Source organism: Solenopsis invicta, chromosome 12 (genome assembly GCF_016802725.1).
Source record: "Solenopsis invicta isolate M01_SB chromosome 12, UNIL_Sinv_3.0, whole genome shotgun sequence".
Lineage (NCBI taxonomy): Eukaryota > Metazoa > Arthropoda > Insecta > Hymenoptera > Formicidae > Solenopsis > Solenopsis invicta.
In genome coordinates this window covers 13,400,953-13,424,904 of record NC_052675.1, presented here as the reverse complement: position 1 = coordinate 13,424,904, position 23,952 = coordinate 13,400,953, and the positions used below count along the sequence as shown (strand labels likewise).

The window sequence follows — 23,952 nt, the reverse complement described above, 5'->3', positions numbered from 1 at the left end:
AATCGTCCATTTGAGTCGAGCACGCATTAAATTTCGGCACGAGAAACCAATATCGTGTAACAGCTTCACGTGGAGCATTTCAATTTTTCACAGTGCATCCATATAACCCAGTCAAATCGATGTTCAACCAGAAAAAAAAATTCGTGGCTTTTATATAGCGCGCGATATTTTTTCCCTTAATTTCCTATGGAAATAGAGTAATCTCCTAAAGAAACACTTTTTTCAACAAGATTAATAATAGAAAAAGATAACAGAGAAAACTTTGGTTTTCTCTTTTATTTTATTTTAAATTGCAAACTAACAGAGAGAAGGACTACCTTGTTATTTTTCAAACTTTTATACATTTTTTAAATGGCTACAGTTATACAAGAAACGTCTAACCATTATGAAGTTTATTTCGAGAGAAATGCAAATAATATTTGATGTGATTTAGAAATGTAGATAAAACTGTTTTTTATTAATTTAACATATTAGGTTTGGATCTGTTTTGTTTACAAAACTGTTCAGATTACTCTCATTGATTATAATAATTCAAAAATTATAATTTTGTGGGTTGTATGTTTCTTGTATAACTGTGACCAAACGATCTTCGTAAGACATAATGGTTCTTATAAAAGATTATTTCCGATGATATAAAAGTTTGAATTATTTTTTAATAGCAATTGAAGGAAGGAATTTTTAAATATTTTGTTCGTTTATTTATGGCATATCTCTCGAGGTAGGAAAGTTTTATTGCATGTTATATATTTGACATGATGAAATAATGTTTACGTTCTACCAGTGTGTTGCAAATAACTGAAAGAAAGTTGGAAAAGGCGACAGTTTGGCGAAACGGTGTTTGTATTTTGGTTCAGAAAGTTACTTTTGGAAAGCGCGCACGGAAGCACGCTATTCTTTATGTATCTTTCGTTAAAAACGCAATGCAAAGCACCGAGTGAGGAAGTTTGGCGATGATAATGCAATTTCACAATTCTTAATGGAACTTTAGCATCAGACGTAATTGAACTTTGATACAACCGGGCTTAGACAACTTCCCGCCAATGGATCTCACCGAAACTTTGTCGCCTTCATTATTAAAGGGTTGGCTACAATCGAGGAATGAGAAACTCGTTACGCTCGCATCGCGTGAACAGTCTTCTCGATGCAATGTCTCGTCACGCAGAAATTCCAACAAATTTCTATATTGAAGATAAGAATAAAAAAAATAAAAAGATTTACAATAAAGGACAAAAACGTTATTTTGTAACGTCAATTTTAAAATATTTACCTTTGCATCGAAGAATTTTTGTCTTAAAATCTTATAAAAGTGTCTTATATTGTGCTTGTCAATTTAGCAAGTAATTAATTCAGTCAATAACCATTATGTGTTGTTGTTGCTTCCGTGTAGTAAATACCGCATATATGCGGTGATGCACGAGAATACTTTAGTAGCTTAATTGATCAAAGGGCGTCAGCTAACTATGGAGATGCTCGTTAACCACCTGCTTATTGCGTGGGAAGTTCTTTGATGCTGTAAGCATACGAAATGAAGTGGCGAATTCTTCTAATTTTGTTTTCATTTGCATTAGCTTTATAATTGGATCACGGATATCGACAACGCTATAACGGAAGCGTTTAAAATTGATCTTCAATTTGGCCGTGGCATTGACGCGTATAAAACTTTTTTGTTATATGAGTTAGATAATTATATGTCGGGACATAAAGAGGGCGTGATTTATTACGCACGATACTGTGAGCCAATTGTCTATTTGCCACCATCATACGTGACGTTTCGCATCTAGCAACAAGTCCGTTCAGGCACTTGCTACACCGCACGTAGCTTCAAATCGTTTTGAACCGAGTCCAACGACGCACGAAATATACCTTTTGTCGCCTCGCATGAAACAACATCGTGTTTCCGCACTCGCGTTAAATAGAATTCTACAAGTTCAATCGACCAGTAACGAGAAAATAAAGCTGATCGTGACATGACGAAAATATTACAGTTGTAAATGTATTATGTTGGAATTATTTTATGGTGAGTCATTTGACGGGAAACTTGTGAATGATGACGTTTATTGAGCATTTTTTTACTTGATGCTTTGCATTTATATATTGTTGCGTTCTTGCATATATATACATACACAATGACAAAAAATTGTTGACTTGACTAAATTGCTTAAATTTCTTTAATTCAAGTACTTGCATATTTAAGTTCAATTTTTTCAGTTCAAGCATTTATATATTTAATTTAAATACATAAATACTTAATAAAAATGTAATTCGGTTAAAAAAATTTGGTCAAGTTTTTTTTTAGTATAAGGGAGGATGAGGTAAATTGAACCTATTTGCAGTTTTTGCTTTTTACAAGACATAAATAAACTCCAATCATAAAACCGAACGTGCCGTTCGAAAGATTTCATTTAATTCCCTAATTTTTGCTTTAGATTATTTTGATATATTTCTTACCTATATTGAATTATAATGGAAAATGTAAATATAATTTTTTGATCTGATTTGGAACCAGTGGTTTTAAATATGCCCATCTTTGTTGCAAATCAGATATCCTTATTTTTGTCGAATTTTAGATAGAGTTTTAAAAGATATTAGTGTATTTTTTTTAATGAGTAAAAACGCGAGTGATTTGACAGTTAAAAGTAAAAATTTTATTCAGAAAAAAATTAGTGACCGTTTAAATTAAGAGTTAAAATCAATAAAATTCAATTATTCCGAGTCTGGTAACTCATAACATTTTACTGATTTAACATTTCTAGGATCAGATTTGATCACCAGTGCTTACGATCAGGTTGCAATTCCGATGAGAGGTCCGATTTGACAAGAGTCTTTTTGATCTTTGGAAACAAATTTTACAATATCGTAAAAGTGATCATAAAACGCTTGATATTTTTTGAATTTTACACTCCTCAATTATCTTTAATCAATTACTTTTTAAAACTTTTACACTTTTTAATTTTTACACAATAATTTACAAGAATTTTTTGGTTAAAAAAAATTTTCGCACGCTGATTGAAAATACACATTTACGTTTATTCTATGAATGTTTTGACAAAGAACTGTCAAATGACTGTCACATGTTTGGTGTCTTTTATAAGGACTTTATATTATAAATGGCATGTAAATCTGTTTAATCGTTTTCATTTAAATTAAAAAAGTTTTGGAACAAAAAGTCCGATTTATCTCACTCTTTCCTATATATATGTATAGTCAGAAAAAAATCATTAACTTGATTAAATTTATATACATATATTATGTGTGCTTATTATTAGCCGTTCTTATGTTTGCCATCTTAAGGCTTCTATCCAATTTCAAATATTGTGGTTTTACACGAAAATAGCTTTACTGTGTATCGATTTTATACCCAAGCTTAGGCCTAGAACAATAAAGTGCAAACGAATGATTCTCGATACGAGGTGACGACAGAAAATAGCGAAAATGTAATCTAACGCTATGCGAAAAATTAAACTGAGGATGATAAAGATGAATAGATTGCGGAAATGCGAGGTAAAAGTAAAAAGATTTGCAGCAACGTTGCAACTGCGATTGCATTTTTGCGACAGAGCGACGGCGCAGTACTAATCCTTTTTGGCTGAAAGCCCGTCACGAGAACCGAGTGTAGACCGGTACTTTTCGGTACACGCGCAAATCTGCATGCCATTCTGCCGCCGAAAATTATACGGCCCGCCCATTCTCTCCTTTTTATTCTCTCTCTCTCGCAATTAACTCCCCGCGAACTCTTTGACCATTATTTTCGCATACTGCGTGTACAAATCACGAGTGGCCAAAAATGTCGGGTGTTTTCATTTTGTGCGAGATCATTGTGTGTAATTTTCGATGTTCACGAACTCACGAAAGCCATTGAGAGTGCGAGTTAAATTCCCGCATAATGAGGGTAATTTTCGAATGCGGTTATCAGGGCAGCTATGTCGATGGAAATACATATATATATCGCGGGTAATTTGACCCAAAAATTATTTCTCGTATATCCTAATAAAATATCATGATTATAGTATCGAATTGTAATTATATATATTATGCAGTGTTAAATTACTAGTATCAAAAAATAATTAAACGACTATTATATAGATTGAAAGAAAATTTAAGCGATTAAAATTGACCGATAAGATTATAGTGCATATAGTTTAGATGAATTTTATTCAGTACATTTTTTTCAGTCAAAGCGATTTTTATGCTTAATAATATTTTCATAACTGTTAAATAATCAGTAATTGTCGTTAAGTTAATTCAGTAATTTATAGAATGGCACAATAGTTTTTAATGGAATATAGTAAAAATAAAAAAAAAATGTCGGTTGTAAAGTCTTATAATGATCATTGGATGTCTATCAGATAAGTTTAGCGTTAAGATATAAATTGTTACAACATGATTGTTTTTAAATGAAGTAATGATTTATTATATCATTGCATATGTTAATGTTTAGAATCATTCATAGATGTTTAATATTATTATCATCTTTCTAAAATTTATAACATATACTTTTTCTTTAAATAATATAAAAAGCTTTTATTCCTGAACTAGTAGTGTTGTCATTATAAAATTGAAAGAATAGTTTATTAGTTTTAGTAAAATCTCTATAAACCTGAACAATATCAACTATTAAATTTTAGAAACGTAATAAGTTTCTGAGGCCATACAGCGCTGAAATCTAGATGCGTAATCTTTTCAACTAATTTATGTTTTAGTTGCCGATTAACCTGCATTTGAGTCTACATATGATAGCTCGTATTTGTTTAATTAAACATTTTTAATTTAAATGAAAATGGAGAGCGAAAAATATTTTACTCGTATATTCGACATTGTATGCCACATTATTTTTATCGCAGAAAAACTACCGCTGAAACAAGCAGAGTTTGCGAAACTTATGATAAGCACTGTATCTGTATGTGCCAATCCTGGTTCCAAAGGTTTCGAGGTGGAAATTCCGACGTTAACGTTGACAAACCTCGCTGTGGTTTCAGGAGATGAAAGAGGACTTGGAAGCTCTGCTCTTCGAAGATGCAGCTCAATCGTCTATAGAGCTGACGAAACAGTTTGCCGTTAATCACACAACTGTACTTCGACGCTTACATGCGTTGGGAAAGATCCAGAAGGGAGGGAAATTGGGTCTCACATCAATTATCCGAAAGAGCTATTAGCAATTGGCTCAGTACCTGTTTCTTGCTGTTTGCTCGACAAAAAAGGAAAAGTTTTTAATGGAAAATACTAAGTGGCGATGAGAAATGAATATATTATGATAATTCTAAATGCAAAAATAAGTAGTTAAAACCAGAAAAAACCTATTTTGACATCAAAGCGCAATATTCATAGACATAAAATTCTCCTTTGTATTTGGTAGAAAGGGCTCTATTGTATGTAAGTTGCTCAAACTTGGTGAAACGATTATTACAGAGTGTTACAGTCGCCAATTGTAGCGGTTGAACGAAATTCGGAAAAATGCCGTGGACAGGAAATCGAAAAATCATCTTACTTTATGATAACACTTGGCCCATGTGTTACTTCCGCGGCTAAAAAGACACCTTGCTGGAGCTTGAGCAGGAAGTTCTATCACAGCTGGCGAATAGTCCAAACCTTATTCCTTCCGATTTTTGCCTATTTCACAGTATGCATTTTATCAATACAGAACCATCTCTCCGGTGTGCGATTTAGAAATAAGGTTGAAGTACGAAAATGGGTCGATGAATTTATCGTATCGAAAGTTTCTTCAATCGCTGAATCCATTTGCCTTCAAAATATTGCCTAAAATAGCAAGTGAGGAAAAATATTTTGATTAAACATGTATGTTTCTTTAATATACATAAATAAAGTCGCCAACAAAACTTATGCGTATAAGTTATGCATCTAATACGTTTTTCAGTTTTGTAAACTTTGTGCCGATATAATTATTGGATTCAAAATTCAATCGTAAAAACTGGAGCTGGAAATAATACCTCAAATTTTGCTGTCAAATTGAAAAAAAAAATAATGCTCTACAATTTTAAAATACTGTAAAAAATGTATAGCGAAAAATATCGTGTACTATATATGACTCAAGTCAGTAGCTTTTAATGAAAGTTCGATATCAATGTACATTCGTTGCGCAGATATTACGTGTATAGAGTGAAAAAGCTATGCAACGATAATGTAACGATACTGAACTGTCGTAAAGAGATAACAGAATAAGTCTGCAGAGTTTAAACCTGGAACTCTCTCTCATTTCGTACGTCATACCAATTCGATTGCTAAAGCATTCCATAGAGCACAGCAAAAATATTGCAGCATTATTTTGCAAGGTTTTTTTATGCTGTATGAAATGTCGTGATATTTATCACAATAATTAATAGGTAATAGAAATTGGGAGAACCTATTTTTTTAGGCAACATGTGTACACAATAATAAGTTTGAATATTAGATCGATGTGTGAATAATACAAAAAAAAATATTATTTATACATACGTGTATTTTTTAGCGCTTAATAATATTTCCGCATCAATTATTTTATTAAATATATTTTCAGTTCTATAAACTGCGCGTCGATATGATTGTCGGTGTTAAAACGCAATATTGCATGATATGGAAATATTATTAAACATCACGATACGCTTCAACCGAAAAATGACCCTTCTCATTTCTCGTATTATTCAGATATCTAATATTCAACTTATTAGTGCATTTTATTGCAAAAAGTTTTCAGACTGATAAATTACTATAGCAAATTGCGATCGTGCTATCGCGCGTGCACGATCGGAAACCTCGCGTTCGATCGCCATCGCCTCTGATCTCCACAAGCACTTCCAGAAACGGGCGTACGTGACTTCCAGCGTGGTGCGTTTGTTCTACCGCCTGTAAATTTCCCGTTCAGGAATTCTCATTTCTTGCAGCGCTTCTTGCGAGGGTTACGTACGGGGAACGCCGCGTGCGTACCGACTTCCTCTCCGCGCGTCTGTGCACAGACCGCCCTATGACGTCACGCGGCCGGAAGGAAGAACAGGAATTCTATCTTGAATTAGCGATCACCGGACGTTCTGCGTTTCTGTTTTTTTTTTTTATTTATTTATGCAAATACCTGGAGATTGCTGCGATTATTTAGTCAACACGTTGGAATTTCTGTCCGTAACGATTTCTCGAGCGAGGAAAGGGTTGCATTCAATTAGTCACGCAATTTATATCAACTGCATTCCAGAATATTACTGGTTTATTTACATATCGGATTTGTTGAACTACTCAGCGGTGTAAACGCATAAAATTGCCATTAATTTATATTATACGATAACTCGTTCTCTTCAAACATGTTCTCTTTAATATGTTAATTAGCAGTCCAATTATATGCAATTATGCCATGGCTATATTTTTGAATTTAAACATGTATTTTTTCACTAATGAAATGAAACGAGAGTAAAAAAATATGGGGAAATGTAAATTATGCAATTTCTTTGCAATTATACTAGTAAAATACTCTATTTTTATATCGTGAGATTTTCGATGTTATCGGTAGCATAATTGATGCGGAAGTTTGCAATGAACGAATAATTGTGTGAGAACTTTGCTTAACGATCTTCCAATAAAAGATAAATAAATTGTATCTCTTGTAGGCGAGAGCGAAAATTGAAATATTTATCTCGTGGGAGAGCGTGGCTGGCGCAGCGGCTACATCGCATTTATATTGAAATTCAAAACGGCCTGTAGGTCAAAAGATCACACCCACATCTTATGTTTTTTCGTTGTAATAACAGGGTAACCTCGTGAAAGAGGTGAACGGGTCGGAGACCCGTGTGCGAGAGATTTCTTCGTGATTTTCACAAACTCGGAGGGAAGGGCTCGCCAAGCCTTTAAGCCGAAAGTCTCGAAGTTTACGTAAGGCTTCTGAGAATTGACAATGCTCCAGAGGAGTTTCCGGGGACTTTCGGAGGTCTGCCCAGTATTTTTCTGTCGTGGCTCTGGAGTTCTATTCGATGGCCCGGGGGAGCACAGAGGTCGTGCTTTATAATTCATAAAAGTTAAAGGTTAACAATTGGTAAATCTCTCGTCGAGTGTATTACAGTGACATTTAAATTATCAAAAGCTCCTTTTTCCGATGATGCAATGACATTTATCGATATGAGCAGTCCTGACGTTATTTCCGTTGTTTTTTTCGATTTAGGTATTGATGCGAACATTTTCCACGGCAGATATATGAGACTTTACGGATAATATAATTACGATGAAAAATTCTGTTTTTCAATATTTGTTCTCTGTTTCAATTGTTCGCAATTTCACGGCAAGGTATCGCTACCTGCTGTATTCAGGTAAGTTTAATTATCCTACGAGAGCCTATGCGAGAGAAGTAGAGATCTCTTCAAAGTTTGAAGGGTCGACAGAACGGATATTGAAAGACCAGAGGCGAACGCTTGGAAATCGTAAGAAAATGCATTGAAAGCGAAAACAGAGTTTTCCACGGTGTGGAATCACTTTGTGAAAAGGAGGGAAATTAAACTGCCACAAGTCTCTGAGATATCGAGATATTCTGTCAAATCAAATGAGAATAAAAGAAAAATATAAATGTTTAATTGATGTAATATGTGCTCACGCTTGAAATGTTTGCGCAAAAATTTTATTTATCACATCATTTTTTTATTTCTTTACGCAAAGGATAAACATTATAGCAAACGTTGAAGGATATGACAAATGTGCAATTTAGTCTAATGAAATGCGAAAACTTTGATACTTGGATATTAAATATTTTTGCAAACACGGTGAAATACGAGAGGCGTCGCATAAATGCGAGTAGATACAATAAAGGCGAGACTTTTTCAACTTTTCGTATCAGTAAAAGGCACAACTGCAATATTGGACGTACCATTTTGCGGAGAGGCAATTATGTATATTGTAGAAAACGTAAATTAAAGTTCTCAAGCATCTCTAGTAATTACTGTTTTGTCCGAGTTTCGGTATCTTTCGAGTTGCATTTATCTGAGACTTTTCTTTGCTACTTTTACATCTCTTCATCCTTTGCAAATTTGTATTTTTAAATATAAATATATGTTACTCGAGATTCTTTGACATCTGAATACTTATTATCGGAAATAGTGTTTTTAATTTTCCAAAAAAATAAAATCAAGGAAAATATCAGTTTTTTTTCAATTTTTTCCGAAAAATACAACTATGATAATAAGATACTAGTGTTTTCAATTTTCCAGAAGAATAAAATTCAGGAATAAAATTTGTCGAAAAATATGAAGAAATAACTAATGACAGCTGACTTTACCGATGGATGCATTTCCTACTTGTCAGAGATCTTAAATATGATAGAAATCTTAAAATCACTGACATAGAGGATAATAAAAGTGACATCACAACATGATTTTAAAACATTCGGTAAAGAAAACCGTTAAGGAAAAATCGAAAAAAACTGTTTCTTTTTTTCAAAATTTCTGAAAACTTTTCCTAAGAATACTAATCAAAACTTAAACTATGCAAGAATAAAAAGAATTACCAGATTTTAACATAATGCAAATCAATAATTGTATAAAGTTATTGAAAATTAGTATAAAGATCATCGTTATACGGAGTTTGTTACTTTTATATTAAAATCATTTATTTTATTATTCAAATGGATTATATGATAATCGTTGTATAGAATTAATTACATTTATATTGATATGATTGTTTAAAATAGACTCGTTAGTTATCGATCAATACAATTAAGCCATCATAATCAATCACAATAATAAAATTCCGTCAATCGATATAAATTATTTTGAAATTATTAGCTATAACAAACGATTATATATTAGAATTTTACACGTTATATCTTACCTTGTGAACTTTTGTCTTTTCTTCTGTGACGATGTCTCTTCTTTTGCGTTTCCTCGACGTAATTCGAGGACGAAGAACCATTGCGACACGGAGACTCGTGACTTCCATCCACCGGCTTCTTCATTTCTTCTTGTTTTCTCTTCAGCAGTTTGTAAACTCTTTTGAAGTAATCCTTGGTGATGTCCTCGTTCGATTTGTTTGCAAGTGAAATTTTGCTGTTCAGATAGCCGAAATTGCTGTCAGAACCGTCATTGCCGTTTATCTTCGAATCGGTGTCGTTCGCGCGTTTCTCTAGATCCTCGCTTCCGTCGACGATCTTGAAGGTGTCGCTTTTCTTCACATTCGAGCGTGCGTATAGCTCTCGATAGTCCTTGAAAGCGTTCTTCGAAGGAATTGAGTTGTACCCGAAATCCGGGGAATTGACGTTTGACGCGGATACGCTGCTAATGTCTTTGCCGCGATTTCTCACTTGAATTCTGGCGATGATCGGCGATTGGTGTTCGTTCGTGTTTTTCTGTCCGACGAGCAAGTAATTCTCTTGCAAACTGGTACCGGGTCTGCTGCTGTTCGTCGACGAGGGTTCGTCTTCGGAAAATTTTGCAATGCCCTCTTTTTTCATCAAAAGTTTTTCTTCGTTTTCCTGACGATTTTTTTCATTTCGGTCATAAAATGGGTTCACGCAGTTTCTCAAGTTTTGGCAGACCTTGCAGTTGCGCGAGGAGCAGAGATCGCGTTGCAGGTCCTTCCATCTCGGTTTACACATGAAGTCCTCCTCAGGCACTTCTCTTTCCGATTCCCGACGAAGTCTCTCGTTCCTTTTCCGCTCTTTGTATTCCCGCCAGGATTCCTCTACATTCTCCAGGCTCCTCATATGTCGCAGAGGATTTGCGAAGTCTCTGGCGCTGTCTCCGTCGGCCATCGCCATCGCCATTTGTCCGAGCAAAACGTCGCTCTTGGTTTTGCGGTAGACCTTCCTTCTATCCAGACTGGACGACTCTCTCTTTAGCTGCGATTTCGATCGATTATCCTGCTCCGAGGCTTGGAATAACGCTTCGCTCTTCGATCGCCGATATTTACGCGACTGTCTTTGAAGTTGCGATTCCTCCGAAGATCCTCTACAGTTTATTGGCTTCTCCTTCTCCGATTGCCCGTTGGACTTTAGTTTCTCTCTCTCGATTACTTCGGGATTGAATCGCAAAATACTTGTCTCGCTGCGCACCTTTCGCGTTCTGTAGTTCTTCTGGTTTTCCTCATGACTGTAGTCCGAGTATCTTTTCCTGATCCCGGCCCTCTCGACGGTCTCCGGGACGCCAGTGCGAACGGCCAATCTCGAATGCGCCTGTTCCATATTCATCCGCCGCTGTATCTTTTCACGTAGGAACGCTCTGCTTCTAGCGAGCTCCTTCTCATTCGTGTCATCCTCTATCTCGCGAACGACTCTGTCTTCCTCGTTTGATTTCTCCTTCGCCGAGTTCTCCGTCGAAATTAACTCCGTCGAAATTAAGGCGCTCCGGGTTCGCAGATACGACTTCACCTTTTTGTTCTCCTCATTCGAATTCTTGTCTTCAGGATTGACCGTATTGGTTCTCTTCAGATTACGATTTTCGACATTTTTCTCGTTCGGTCCGACAGCTTCGCTTCCGCTGCATTCTTCCTCGCGAACCAAGCTCAGCAGGGACTCGCTCTGACTCCTCAGATACGCTTTGACCTTTCTGCATCTGTCCTTGGCGACCTCATCTGGAGCTTTCCCTATCGCGTTACGCGTCCGCAGATCGTCCATAATTTGCTGTCGGAGATAATCCCCGGCAGAGTACCTCTTAAATCCCATCGCCGCTTCCTCGACGTTTCTTTCGAGCTTCGCCTTCATCGTCGGATCTTCCACGGTGGACGAGTGCCTCTTTTTGCCTCGTCCCCCTTTATTAATATTAATGTCGCTTCGGGATTTTCGCGGCGCGAAGTTGCACGTGCCGAACTTGCTGCTGAAGCCGTCGATATTGCGATTACTCGGAAACGGCGTCACGACGAACGAGGTGGTGGACGACGTCGACGGGGAGGACGTTTGCTCCTTGCTCCTCGAACTGGCCCTAGACGATTCGTCGACGGAGAATTGCTCGTGGGTCTTCAGGCCCTCCTTGAACGAACCTCTCGCCCGCTGCGCCGTTCGGCCGGTGGTTTCCACTAGTAACCGGCCATCCTTGTCCAACAGTTGTATGACGGGCAGCGCGTCGGAGGACGTCGTCAGTTCCCACTCCCAGTGCAGCGGTTTCTGCAGCTTCAGCCGAATGATCGGCTCCGCCGCCGACTCGCCAGATTCCGTGGAATCTGGACCAACCGGACTAGAAGTCGTTGCGCTGACGATCGGATGGGCGTTCTTCATGGTCCCGGTTCTTCTCCTCTGGTTCTCGCTCGAATAATCTGCCGGAAAAACCGCTCGCTCGCTCGTTCGCTTGCCCGTCGCTGATCGTCCCGATTAATTTCTCGTCCCGAACGGGTTTGCCGTCTCTGGACTTCTTAACGGATCTCGCCTTGCCTCGGTGAATTTTATTCCGGCCGTGAAGGATAGCCGACCGTTGTTTCGTTTCGCCGAAATGCGCTTTCGTTCACGTCGTTGCTCGTTTGACAGATTTTTTGTTTCAGGACAAAGAGTTTTGGAAAATAATTATAATTTCTTGTTAAAATGCAAATAACACGAAATATTATATCACAAATTATAAATTGCATAACGAAAAGTACTTTATACTGAAAAATAATTTTTGTCCATGTTACATTAACACCAAAAGGTAAATAAAATGCACTCTGTGGTTGCTAAAGGGATATTGCAGATACACTTGACGCGATCGTCGCTCGTGTCCCGACAATTTCTTCGATTTCTGTTGCCGCGTGATTTAGAGTCGCTGTCGTTCAGCGGTCGTTCGCATGGCAATAAGCTCCGAGTTAAAACTGCAGTCCCGTTTTCCGCGTGACCGCGCGTACATACATTACGCGCCGTGGCATTCGACTCGGTGCATTCGCTGCGCGCGAATCACATGATCGACGACGACGACGACGACGACAATAATCGTGAGATCGACGGCGAGTTGCCGGTTCGTTCGTTTTCGCGGGCGCGCAGTCCAAGTTCGCGCGCGTTACATGGCGTTATGTAACGCGACCTCGCGGACTTGGCAGCCTGTCAAATTCGCGACGGCGGAGATTCGAGTCAACTTTCTTTCTTCGCAGTTTGCGAGGTGACGGCGGCGGAGGAAGAAGAGAAAGAGAGAGAGAAAGAAGGAGGGACGGGGAGAGATGCATACACGTACACACTCACCCACACACACACACACACACACACACACACACACACACACACACACACACACACACAGTTTCGCGTCACGTTTCACGTTGCCAGGCGATTCGCGGAAGATCCATCTTCCGCACGTTCCAGCCTAGCATACCGCTCGTAACTCGCCAAAGCAGACGAGCCGCATGCACTCGCGAAACGATACCACACGTGCGGGCGTACGATGGTGGGTTTACGTGCGTCCGTATCCCAGCGGGCGACGTTAAATGTGTCTTGGCGATGTACGCAAGTGGGATGCGTAATTCTTGATCAAAGCGGCAGCAAAATTTTCTTGTTGATAATACATAATTTTAAACTTCTTTTCTCCGTAAATAAGTTAAACGCACCAAATGTAGAACGCACTGATGCGAAGAAGCTTCGTTTTACGGCGGACACGTCTCGAATCGCCGAAAATCGTAGATCCAATTTTTTTCAACACTTCGTAGTACTAGAGACACATGTATGCACTTTCGAGGAACATCGAGCATAAAGGATTCGAGAACGCAAAGTACTTTTAATCGAGCACGTTTAATTGCAGGCGGTTTGCCTTTTTATAGCTCGCCCGTCGGGTTCGTTTGTCCGTCTGGAAATCGCGCGATCGATCGCAGACTCCGCGCTCGTCGCTGCCCGCTTCTCATGCCCCGCGATGGGCGTTTTCGATCACCGATATATCGATTGATCGTCGCGCGGACTCGAGCAGGCAGGCAGCCGCGGACCTCACTGAGGAGAAATCGACACGGCCGGCGCGGCGTGAGGAGCGGATCCGGAGCTGTGCGGCGCGGCACTACTGTAAACGCGCTCGGTGGCGTCATACCGATCCGAAAATAAATCCCGCGGGATTCATCGGGGAGGGTGCAGGAATTCCGGCACGTGGGACGTGTCACGAATATCAGTGAAGACTCGTCTGTGCTGTTCTCATCGCTCGCGCACAGGTGCGTGTGCATGCGAGCGATTAGGGTGCGTGGGCGAAGCAGGCGAGCTGAATTGCGTTTATTCGGTTCGTCTTGGTTCGCGAGACTCACTGGGTGAGTGCATGGATCTAATTCAGCATGCAGAGGGATTAAAGTTGTCGAGAAGATAAAAACGTAATGTGAAATGAGACTTTGGGTAGGATCTTTAAAATTGCATCATTTTTAAAAGGATTGTAAAGCTTTCTTGTCCGCGGATTTAGACATTGTTAATGGTACATGGGTCATATCACAAAACTACCAAAAGTATAGAAATTTTATAGAATATTCTAGTATTATGTTTGAGTATACAATTTGAGCATAATTCATTTAATGGTTAGAAGTTATTTAATTTCTTGTTTACTCTTGATTCTTATGTAAAGTCGCGCTTTGAAATAATTATTTGCAAATTTGATGGGAAAGTAATATTACCAATTAAATAAAAAAATTTACATATACTAATAAAACTCTAATAAATATTTGTATAAAAATTTATTTAGATCCACTTGTTTAAAAGTTATTTATTTAAAACTGCGGCAAAATATAATAATTTTTGCTGCAGAAACTATATAAATCTTTTTTTTTTTTTAAGCTAATTTTAGGGCCAAAATTCGGGCATTTGCGACTAAAAGTTTTTGTTAATGATAAAAAAGAAAAGAATAAATTTAGAGAAGTCTTTAGTTTTTAAATATCGATAACTTTAGCTTATATTGCATAGCCGAAACATTTGTAATTAATGAAGATAATTTCATCAATTAATATCTCATATTTCATATATTCTAACATTTAGCGAAGAGTGCCTTTGTGTCACAAAGTAATATTTAGAATATAAATCGTAAAAAAGATTTTATTTTTGTCAAACCAAAAATGAGTTTTGAGTTACACTTTGTGAATCAGTTGACATTGTAAATATGTTGCTAGAAGATAGTAGGTGTGAGATTAATTTTAAATTCACAAGTTTGGAAACTATATTTACTGAATGTTTAAATCTTATTCTGAATAACATTGCGATGAGTAATACGAATCTTAGATTCGAATTTTAGTACCCGTTTATTTTATTTATAAATTTCCAATTAATAGAATATAACAGTGCGCGCTTTCTTTTTTCCAGAACGATTTTTTTACAAATTTAATAAATTTTTATAATAATTAACCAATTATACAAATATTTAACTTAATAATTATAATAAACCAATTATTTACTTATTATATTTATATTAATTAAACAAATAAAAAATTATTAAATTAACGAATTTACAACTAATCTCAAACGCGGAAAATAAACTTTAAATTAGAGGTTTCAAATTAGATAGCATGCCAAATTTAAAATAGGAAACAGGCTTCAAATTAGATAATACGCAAAATTGAAAATAGGACCATTCGCCAACGAATTTTGTTTCGCATCAAAGATGTTGAGAAACCAACAATTGACAAATGACAAGTTATTGCACATGAATGAGTTTTCGCGATGCGTATGAAATCTTACTCTCTGCGTAACGTTTCGAGTTAACTCCGACTGAAGTTGAAAATTCACAAGGCAAAAAGGAATGGTTTATTTTCGAGACACCCTATATACGCATTTGCTGCCAAACGCAGGTCGATCAAGACGATGATGTCGGCCAACAGCTGCGATCGATGCATCTCAAGGATGGATCAATGCCCCGAGAGAAATTTGTTTACGATCGATCGTGGGCAGGGGGTCGAAGAACATACTATAGGTGCACGCATGCATCGCAAGTGGATTATGCTGCATAGCTATGTCAGTTTGATACACTCTTCACGTCTTTGTTTTACACACCAGTGATCGCAGCTATCATAAAATTGTACGTCGCAGCAGAAATTGCCCTGAGAACACGAAAGTTTCGTGCTCTCTTTTTTTCTCTCTCTCTCTCTCTTTCTTTATCTATCGAGTCAAAAATAAACTTTTTTAAAAATTTACAATTGTGTAGCGCAACGCGATTCTAGTAAGCAAGTTTAGCATCCGAAGGATTAGCATAATATTTCCAGATCCGCATAATGCTCCTTAGGAGCGCGTACTTTCCGCGATTCGCGAGCTGCATTTCATATTTTACATACGACGAGACGAAGAATATTTAACTGAGCGTGCGCATCCTCCGTAGATGTGCGTTACCGAATGCCTTCGCGAAGTGAATAGCTTGTGAGCGAGGAATATTTCAGCGATGGAGAAACGCGCGTCGCGCGTCGCGATGTCAGGCGTCATGAATAAAAAATTGGCCGGTATCCTTTTACGATCGAGCGTGCCCGAAGCCGCCGATTCGCGATGCGGTGATCATCGCGTCAAACTGGTTCATGCGTTGCTCGCTTGCGCTCGTAACAGGCTCTTTATTTTTATCCAACGTGGCCCCGATATCGTAGAGAGGCTCTCGTAATGTCGTGTCGCGCTAAATTCGGATAAGGAAACACGCCATATACGTTTCTTTTGGAAATCTACATGCCCGTTTGATCGACACGTTCGTCGTCGATCCAAATTCGGTTTGTAATTACGTATCACGAATGTCCTTAACTTGATTCGAGTACGGTGCGGTGTAGAAATCGATGACTGGCATTAATAGAAACGCAGTAGAAATCACGCAATGCTTCTTTATATTTCGGCTGAGATAAAGTTTATCGCGTGTCATTAACCGATTAATCACGAGCTGTCGCGTCGTTTTAAGCAGCGTGCTTATATAACTCTCGAAAGATGAGTCAACAGATAATGTGTAATTGCCAGAAATCGTCACCTTAGTCACCTCCAGATATTCACTCAACATATGAATTGAGGCATACATTTCTGAGTAAAACGCAAGTTTTAGCGAGAAAACACACTTTGCGCTATTTTTAATTATTTACAATATAAAAATGTATTTTATTAAGTTATCTACGAAATAAGGTACTTTTTATTTTCGGTATTTCTAGTATAACAAAAGATAATATCATGATACTTTCAAGTGTTATTCAGTAGTCACCGAGTTATTGACGACACGGTTTCAGATTGTTGGTAATTTGCCAACACCATTAAGAGTTTCATTTTTATTCGAAGCCGTAAGATGCTTATACTACCTTATTTCGTAAATAACCTAATATTAGATAGGAATTGATTTATTCGAAACATGTGCAGTTTCAACACAAATACATAAACTAACAAAGTGGTATTTACTACCGAGGATAATCGGGGAAACCTAGAATTTTCATGGAATTTCTTTTCTATCCTTAAAAATCATGGAATTTTATTGGAAGTCAGGAAAATTTTTAAAATTTTAGTTTTTTATTTAAACTTTATCTTTCTTTTATTATATTTTTTTCTAATTTTTGATAATACAAAATGTCGACAATCGATCAGCAATAAACATGGTATATACATTCGTGTACATTTACGTACATTCTCATGTGACTCGTGAGTTTTTATTAAACCGTCAGTAACGATAACAGACTGTTGTTTAAATATTGGCACAATTGTGCGTTTAATCACGCTTCATATTTTGTTTAGTTAGCCAGATCTCATTGCAGACAAATCGTTATATATCATTTAGTAATTATATATCATATTATTTCGTTTTAATACTGTTCCTTTTTTTTTAAATTTAATATTCTTAAGTAGCTTTTCTTGATTGTACGATTAAGAAGCATTGAAAGATATGTAATAAAATAAGTTTATTTCAAAGCTGCTTTATAAGTTCTTTAATCTTACTTGAAATAAGATTCTTGGAATATTTGTAAATTCTCAGGAAATTAAAAAAAAATTGAATAAAAATATACCCTCAGTAATAATTTAATTGCATCTTGAAAAGTAACAGGAATTGCAAAATAAATTATTATTGATGTTACAAGCGACGACGAGTTTGCGATGGGAGCGGCAAATAGAGGAAACATTTTTATACAGCATAAAAAATAATAATTTATTTTAGCATTCAGCGGAAATATAAACGTACAGTACTGGAAATTACATCTATCTGAACGAATGTAAACGAGAATTCGACAACAAATTTCATCACCAAGTGTATAGCCAAGTGTGGAAACTGGCGTGTGGCTTTGTCATTTATAGATATATATATAAATCTCTCCTAAACATTATAAAATACTATTAATGTTCTTTGTGCCCAAAAATGCATCCTGGTAAAAATGCATTTAGGGAAAAGAACGAAATTGTTCTAGATTATTCCTGTGCACGATCGCTTTTATTCTTTTCTATGTGTTACTTCTAACGAGTCTTCTAACTCTTTTTGCCAGATATCGACGAATGTACAGGATATTAATTCTCTGCGCGTGACGTCTTAATCACACGATTTGCTAACAAAAACTTGTAAATACTGAATTCACTTATCAGAAGTCATTTAAAGCGCAGCTTTAGGAGGTGCTATCGATATAAACTAAAATAATCGCAAAACGACTTCAGTGGTTAAATTAAATGGTTTATATTAAAATTAATTGTTATTGTATATCACCGTCTGATGTATGTACGTATACGAAAGCGACGTTGAGGAGGAACCGTCGTTCTAAAATTTATTGCTTTCTCTCTAGACAGAAAATGCATCTTTTCAAAATGCACCTACGCGAAATCTGCACTTGAATAAACCTATCTATATGTCAATTAACGTTATATAAAATGTACGTATAATCAACGGAGAAATTGCTCACATAGCATTTTACAGAATCGTCACCGCGTAATAATACTTACATTTATTGTTTATATATAGTATACATAATAACAGTACTTGTAGCAAGTATACATATGCATATAATAATACTAAATCTTATACAACAAGCATTTCCAGTATGGCTAACTGGATACGTCGCTTTTAATTCGCACAATGCAGATGCACTCGCCCGTACGATAAATCATAATACTTACAATAAGTCAACAGAACTACTATTACACAATTTGTAGGCGCGTTACGTCTCGTTTATCGCGAAATTGCACTTTTTTTTTTAAAGGAAACTGCTATATCACGTATTACCGCAACATCGTAAAAAGTACTTTCGTGATGCTCTGAATCTTTATTGCGTAAGCGCTATAGTCGGAGAAGAACTTGATAAAAGAAGATTGCACGCAATCGCAATAAGCATTTTGCGCTACGATCCTGTTGTATCAATTTATTAAAGAAGACTCAATAGAGGATCGGGTTTATTGCAACGAAATAAATATCTGTTATTGTAGGAAGCATTTAATATCGCGTTTCTATATTTAAAATTAGTCACATGCTATTTCTTAGTATCACCATTTTCCTGGTGATCACTTCAAACGATGTGAAAAGAGCAATATAATACGGCTGATTATGTTAAATCGATGTCAACGAAAGGTACTTTTTGCGGCGTTTTGTATTTGCAGGTATATTAAACCTAGCCAAGAGACTCAAGTTAATCTTGAAACCAGTCCTGAATCATAGCCTGGACCAGCCTGTACTGAACGAGCGTATCGAGACACGCGCGGAACATAAATGGCGCAACAAGTGTATTTCGCTGCTATTCTATCCACGTAAATTAGAGCAATAGGACACGCGCGATATATATTTCTCCGATACACCGCGTCGAAAACTCACAGGGAAGATCTCGACAATAACAGAGCTACAAGCAGTCCTCTCGAAATGTGTATCTAAAATATATTCGCAGTGCTCAAAACTAACGATACACACAGAGCTCCCAAGGGAAGAATAGATTTACGTGCAGGGAATTTTTACAGTTTCTGTGTTATTATACGGACGTGCTGTTTCCACGCACAGCATCACTTTTATTTTGTAACCTGAAGTACGCTCACGCAGTTTTTTAATATAATAATGTCATCTAAGACAAAGTCCGTTTTCATGTCACTCGGTCAAAAAAATCATAAATATGTAATGACACGCGAATACATTCCAATTTATGTAAATATTTGAAATAAAGGTTCAAGGGCTTATTTAATCATTATTATAATATTTTATATAATTATATATATAATTATTATAGAATTTAACTTAATTCTTCAAATATGATTGCAAAAATAATATGAATCTTATGCACGTATAAATTTATGATATCACGAATAGAATTCTGTACCAGTTTACAAAATAAAATAAAAATAGAACGAAATCTGTGCAATACCGACAAAACGTAGAGTATTGTATGGGGCACAAACCGAGTAATTGCTTGGCGGAAAAGAAAGTATCGCGTCTTTCCATAAATCGACAGAATTCGTTCACGGTCGGGAATATCCAGACCGCGTTGCAGTTAAAGCACTCGTGGTAGAGTAGCGAGCGGTCTGTTTGCAGGGCGATTCACCGCGATCCTCCAATCCTTTTGGAACACACGGAAAATTTGGTCATTCAAATCCACTCGTTGCTTTTATCGGGATGCGCGCGACCGGCTTATTGGAACCGGATTTACGCGCGTGACGTATCTCGCTTATCGGAACACGTTCAGCTAAATGAATAGTTTCAATAGATAAATTGATGCTGCATTTTCTCTTCTAAGCTTAAAATTGTATAATGAATTTATGATCTAAAGTTAGTTTTTTACGGTGACATAGAGAAGAAAAGATTTATTAATATTTTATATTAAAAAATCGGACTTTGTCTTTGAGAAAAAAAATCTGAATTTGTACGATGCACATTAACAGGCGAAATAAAGTACTTTTTAGCAGGCGTCGCGTAGCGTTGTAAAATCTATTCTTCTATTGGTAGCGAAAACAAAATGCTTACGCAGGGATTCGACACGCGATACAGTTTCTTTGAGACTGGGAGCAACGACGACTCGTAAAGGCTACGTGTGTTATCTATATGGTACAGTAAAATACGAGCTGTGGGGCTTCTGATTTTAAAACGAAATGGTTAATACCTGAATTCTGCACGTGATTGGTTACTGCACGTATCTAGAAAAGAAACAAGAACAACAAATTTATTTTTCAGATACATAACTCGAGTTTATTCTTGCATTTAAATGCGTTTTATTTCAATAAAACTTTAATTTAAAATTTAATAAAATTACGAAACTATTATTAAAGTGTTTCATGAAATTACGAAAATTTTCTAATTAGAAAGATTTATGGAATGTAATATGATTAGGAATATATAAAAAGATAATAAACGAAGAGTTTATAATTGAAAAGTTTTCTACAAAAACAAAGTCCAATTAAAAAAAGATCTGAGTTATGGCGTCAAGTCTCTCTCTATTAATAGCGTTACATCGTGAAGTACTATGTTTTACCAAAAATCAAACATAAAGACAGGAATATAAATAGACAATAAATAGATAATAAGTATTGAAATTTCTGGTAAGAACTAAGCAAGTTTAGATGTTCCTTTTTTCCTTTAAATAATTTCTTAAAATATTAATTAAAGTCTAAAGTCAAAGTATTAATTAAAGACACAAAGAAATCAATATTAAACATTAATATCAAATTAAAATTAATGTACTTAATAATCGGGGTTTTATGTATGTAACAAGAAATTATATTCTTGTTTATATGAAATATATATGATAATATGATAAAGTATTTTGCTTATATAATTTAATCTTTAAAAAATTTAATAATTTTTAATTTTAGCAAAATTTTTTAATTTTTGCTTCGAATATTATTGGATAAGAGTCATCTAATAAACAATATGATTATTTTGATAATAACAATATTAACAAATTCTTCTTGAAGATATTGTTATTTTCCATCTAATATTTTTTTCTGAATTCATGAATTCTGAATTATTATTGAATAATACGAATATATATATTTTTTAAATTATACAAAATTCTTCATGCAAACAAGTTATAACGTTGTACAATCTTATTTTAACATTTTATATTTTGAAAATAAATATAGTCTCAAAACAAGAATGTTCTTTTTTCTATGTAACTGTTCTATTATATGTCTAAAGAAAAATTATTATATTTATACAATAAACGGTTTAAAAATGAGAAATTTTCTGTGTTTCTTGAAAATTTATTATTTTTAACTTTTCGAATTTGTTTGGCTTTTATAGGAAATTTTTCAGTTATTACTAGATAAGATTTATAAAACAATATGATTAGAATTTTTCTTTACTGACCTGAGTAACATCCTCCTGTCGTCGAAGGGAACCTTCTTTCACATTCGGCGATTTCTCCAATTTGGCAATTTCGCAAACAAGCTTCCGGTAATCAGTAGAATTCTGCGACGGCGGTACTCCGGGAGCTCTCCTCTTTCTCGACGTGTTTGTATCGCGGTCCGCAACAGTCCTCGCGGATTCCTCCTCGCCGAAAGTTTTTGAGTGAATTACGGTGAAGCCGTCCAGGAACTGCACTGACTTTTTCGCGCCGGTTTTAGCGAACGGCGCACATGTCTCCTTATCGGACACGTGCGAGCCACTCCTTTCGTACTCCTTTATCTTCGATCCCATTTTCGTCGTCTTACAGACTGGATTCTTGAGAGGATCTTCCTGGACTCTTGGGGCGAACGTCGAAGGTTGAGTTCTGTTGGAAAATGTTCCGGGAAGATCGCAGTCGTTTGATTTAACATTCCCGTCTCCACCTTTCGTTTCCCTTTTCTTTATCATTACTTCCGGCCAGTTCCTCGCGGGCACCTCTTGGCTCTTCGTGAACTTACGCCTAGCTACTTTCTCCCTATCGTTAATTTTAGAATGTCTTCCGACGGTCGTCGTGTCGCCCCGAATCTCGTAATATTTAACAAAACTCCTAACTTTACCCGGGGTTATCGTTACAACGTCGCAAAACGATTGGTCGTTACTTACGTTAGCTACAGGTGTTACGGCCCTGTTATTGTCATTATTATTACAAGGGTTTACGGAAGTAGTTTTTTTCCTAGCTATGGCACACTTATCGCTGCTACTTTCTACTAATGCTAATGCCGACCGGTTCACGATCCTCCTTCGATCCTCGTCGGCCTCGTCCGCGATTACTTCATCAGTCTTTTCTTCGCCGCGAGTATGAATCTCTCTCGAAGCTTTCTCGCGCTTCCTGCCGTTTTTATTCAGGCTGTTCTTGCGCGACGCATCCGCGATCGCCTTGAACTCTCTACTGTCGAAAATCTTGTTCATCGTCACGGGTGCCCCGATAAGAATTCTCTTTTGCTGGAATTCGCTCACTTGCCGCTGCTCGCATTCAACGCTGGTTTTCTTAAGTATCGTCTTGGGCACGCGAATAGCTCGCGACTTTTTAGACTCCTGATTGGGCTCGAACGCACTTTTTGTACCTTCGGACATTTTCTCGATTCTCGTCTTTACATTGATCTCTTCTATTTCGATATCTGAAAAATTTTTGTCGATCTTCATTTTGGAGTTTTCCCTTACAATTTTACCTTTGATATTGCACGACTTGTTAGGCTTTTTCATCTCATTGCTTCTATTTTTTGTGATTTTTTCGTTAACTGCTGGAGTGTCATTTTTAAGATTTTGAGGCTTTTCCTCGATCTTTGTTTTTGTGAGATCTCCTTCTCTCGCGATTTTCTCAACGATCATTGCATCGTTATACACGTCGATGATCTTGGTACTCACAGGAACGCTGCAAATCTCACTTCGAGATTTTTCAAACGATTTAGATGCATTCTGTTTCCCTTTGGAAATTCCACTGTCGATCACATTCGGGCAAAAAATATTTTCGTCACCGCCTATCTTTGCTGCTGATTTCTTATTCTCTGGGCTTACTATTTTCAACTTTATGTTATTAAAATTGCAAAGAAGCTCATTCAGCACGTCATTCTTTACGTCACTGACACTTTTACTCACTGTTTGCATCGACCTTACATTTGAAGTCTTGACGATTCTTTCTTCCGTTTTCTTGGAGTTTTTTGAAACTTTTTGTCTCTTCGCATCCATTTTTATCGCATTATAGAAATCATGCGAATGTTGGCTCTCTGTCGTGACATCTGTATCTAATTTCTGGATTTTATCTGGCGATTTATTCGTGGCACTTAATTCTTTATCCATACTCAAAGAA

General features: G+C 36.6%; 1 protein-coding gene across 1 annotated transcript in view; it reads right to left on the bottom strand.

Annotated features, from left to right (window-relative positions):
• Nucleotides 1–13,875, bottom strand: part of LOC105198205 — a 153,298-nt gene extending 139,423 nt beyond the window's left edge. Inside the window, exon 1 of the mRNA XM_011164856.3 lies at nucleotides 9,790–13,875. Within this exon, the coding sequence (XP_011163158.2) occupies nucleotides 9,790–12,166 (2,377 nt within the window). The 5' untranslated portion in view covers nucleotides 12,167–13,875. The remainder of the gene's footprint in view (nucleotides 1–9,789) is intronic.
• Nucleotides 13,876–23,952: the final 10,077 nt, after the last annotated feature.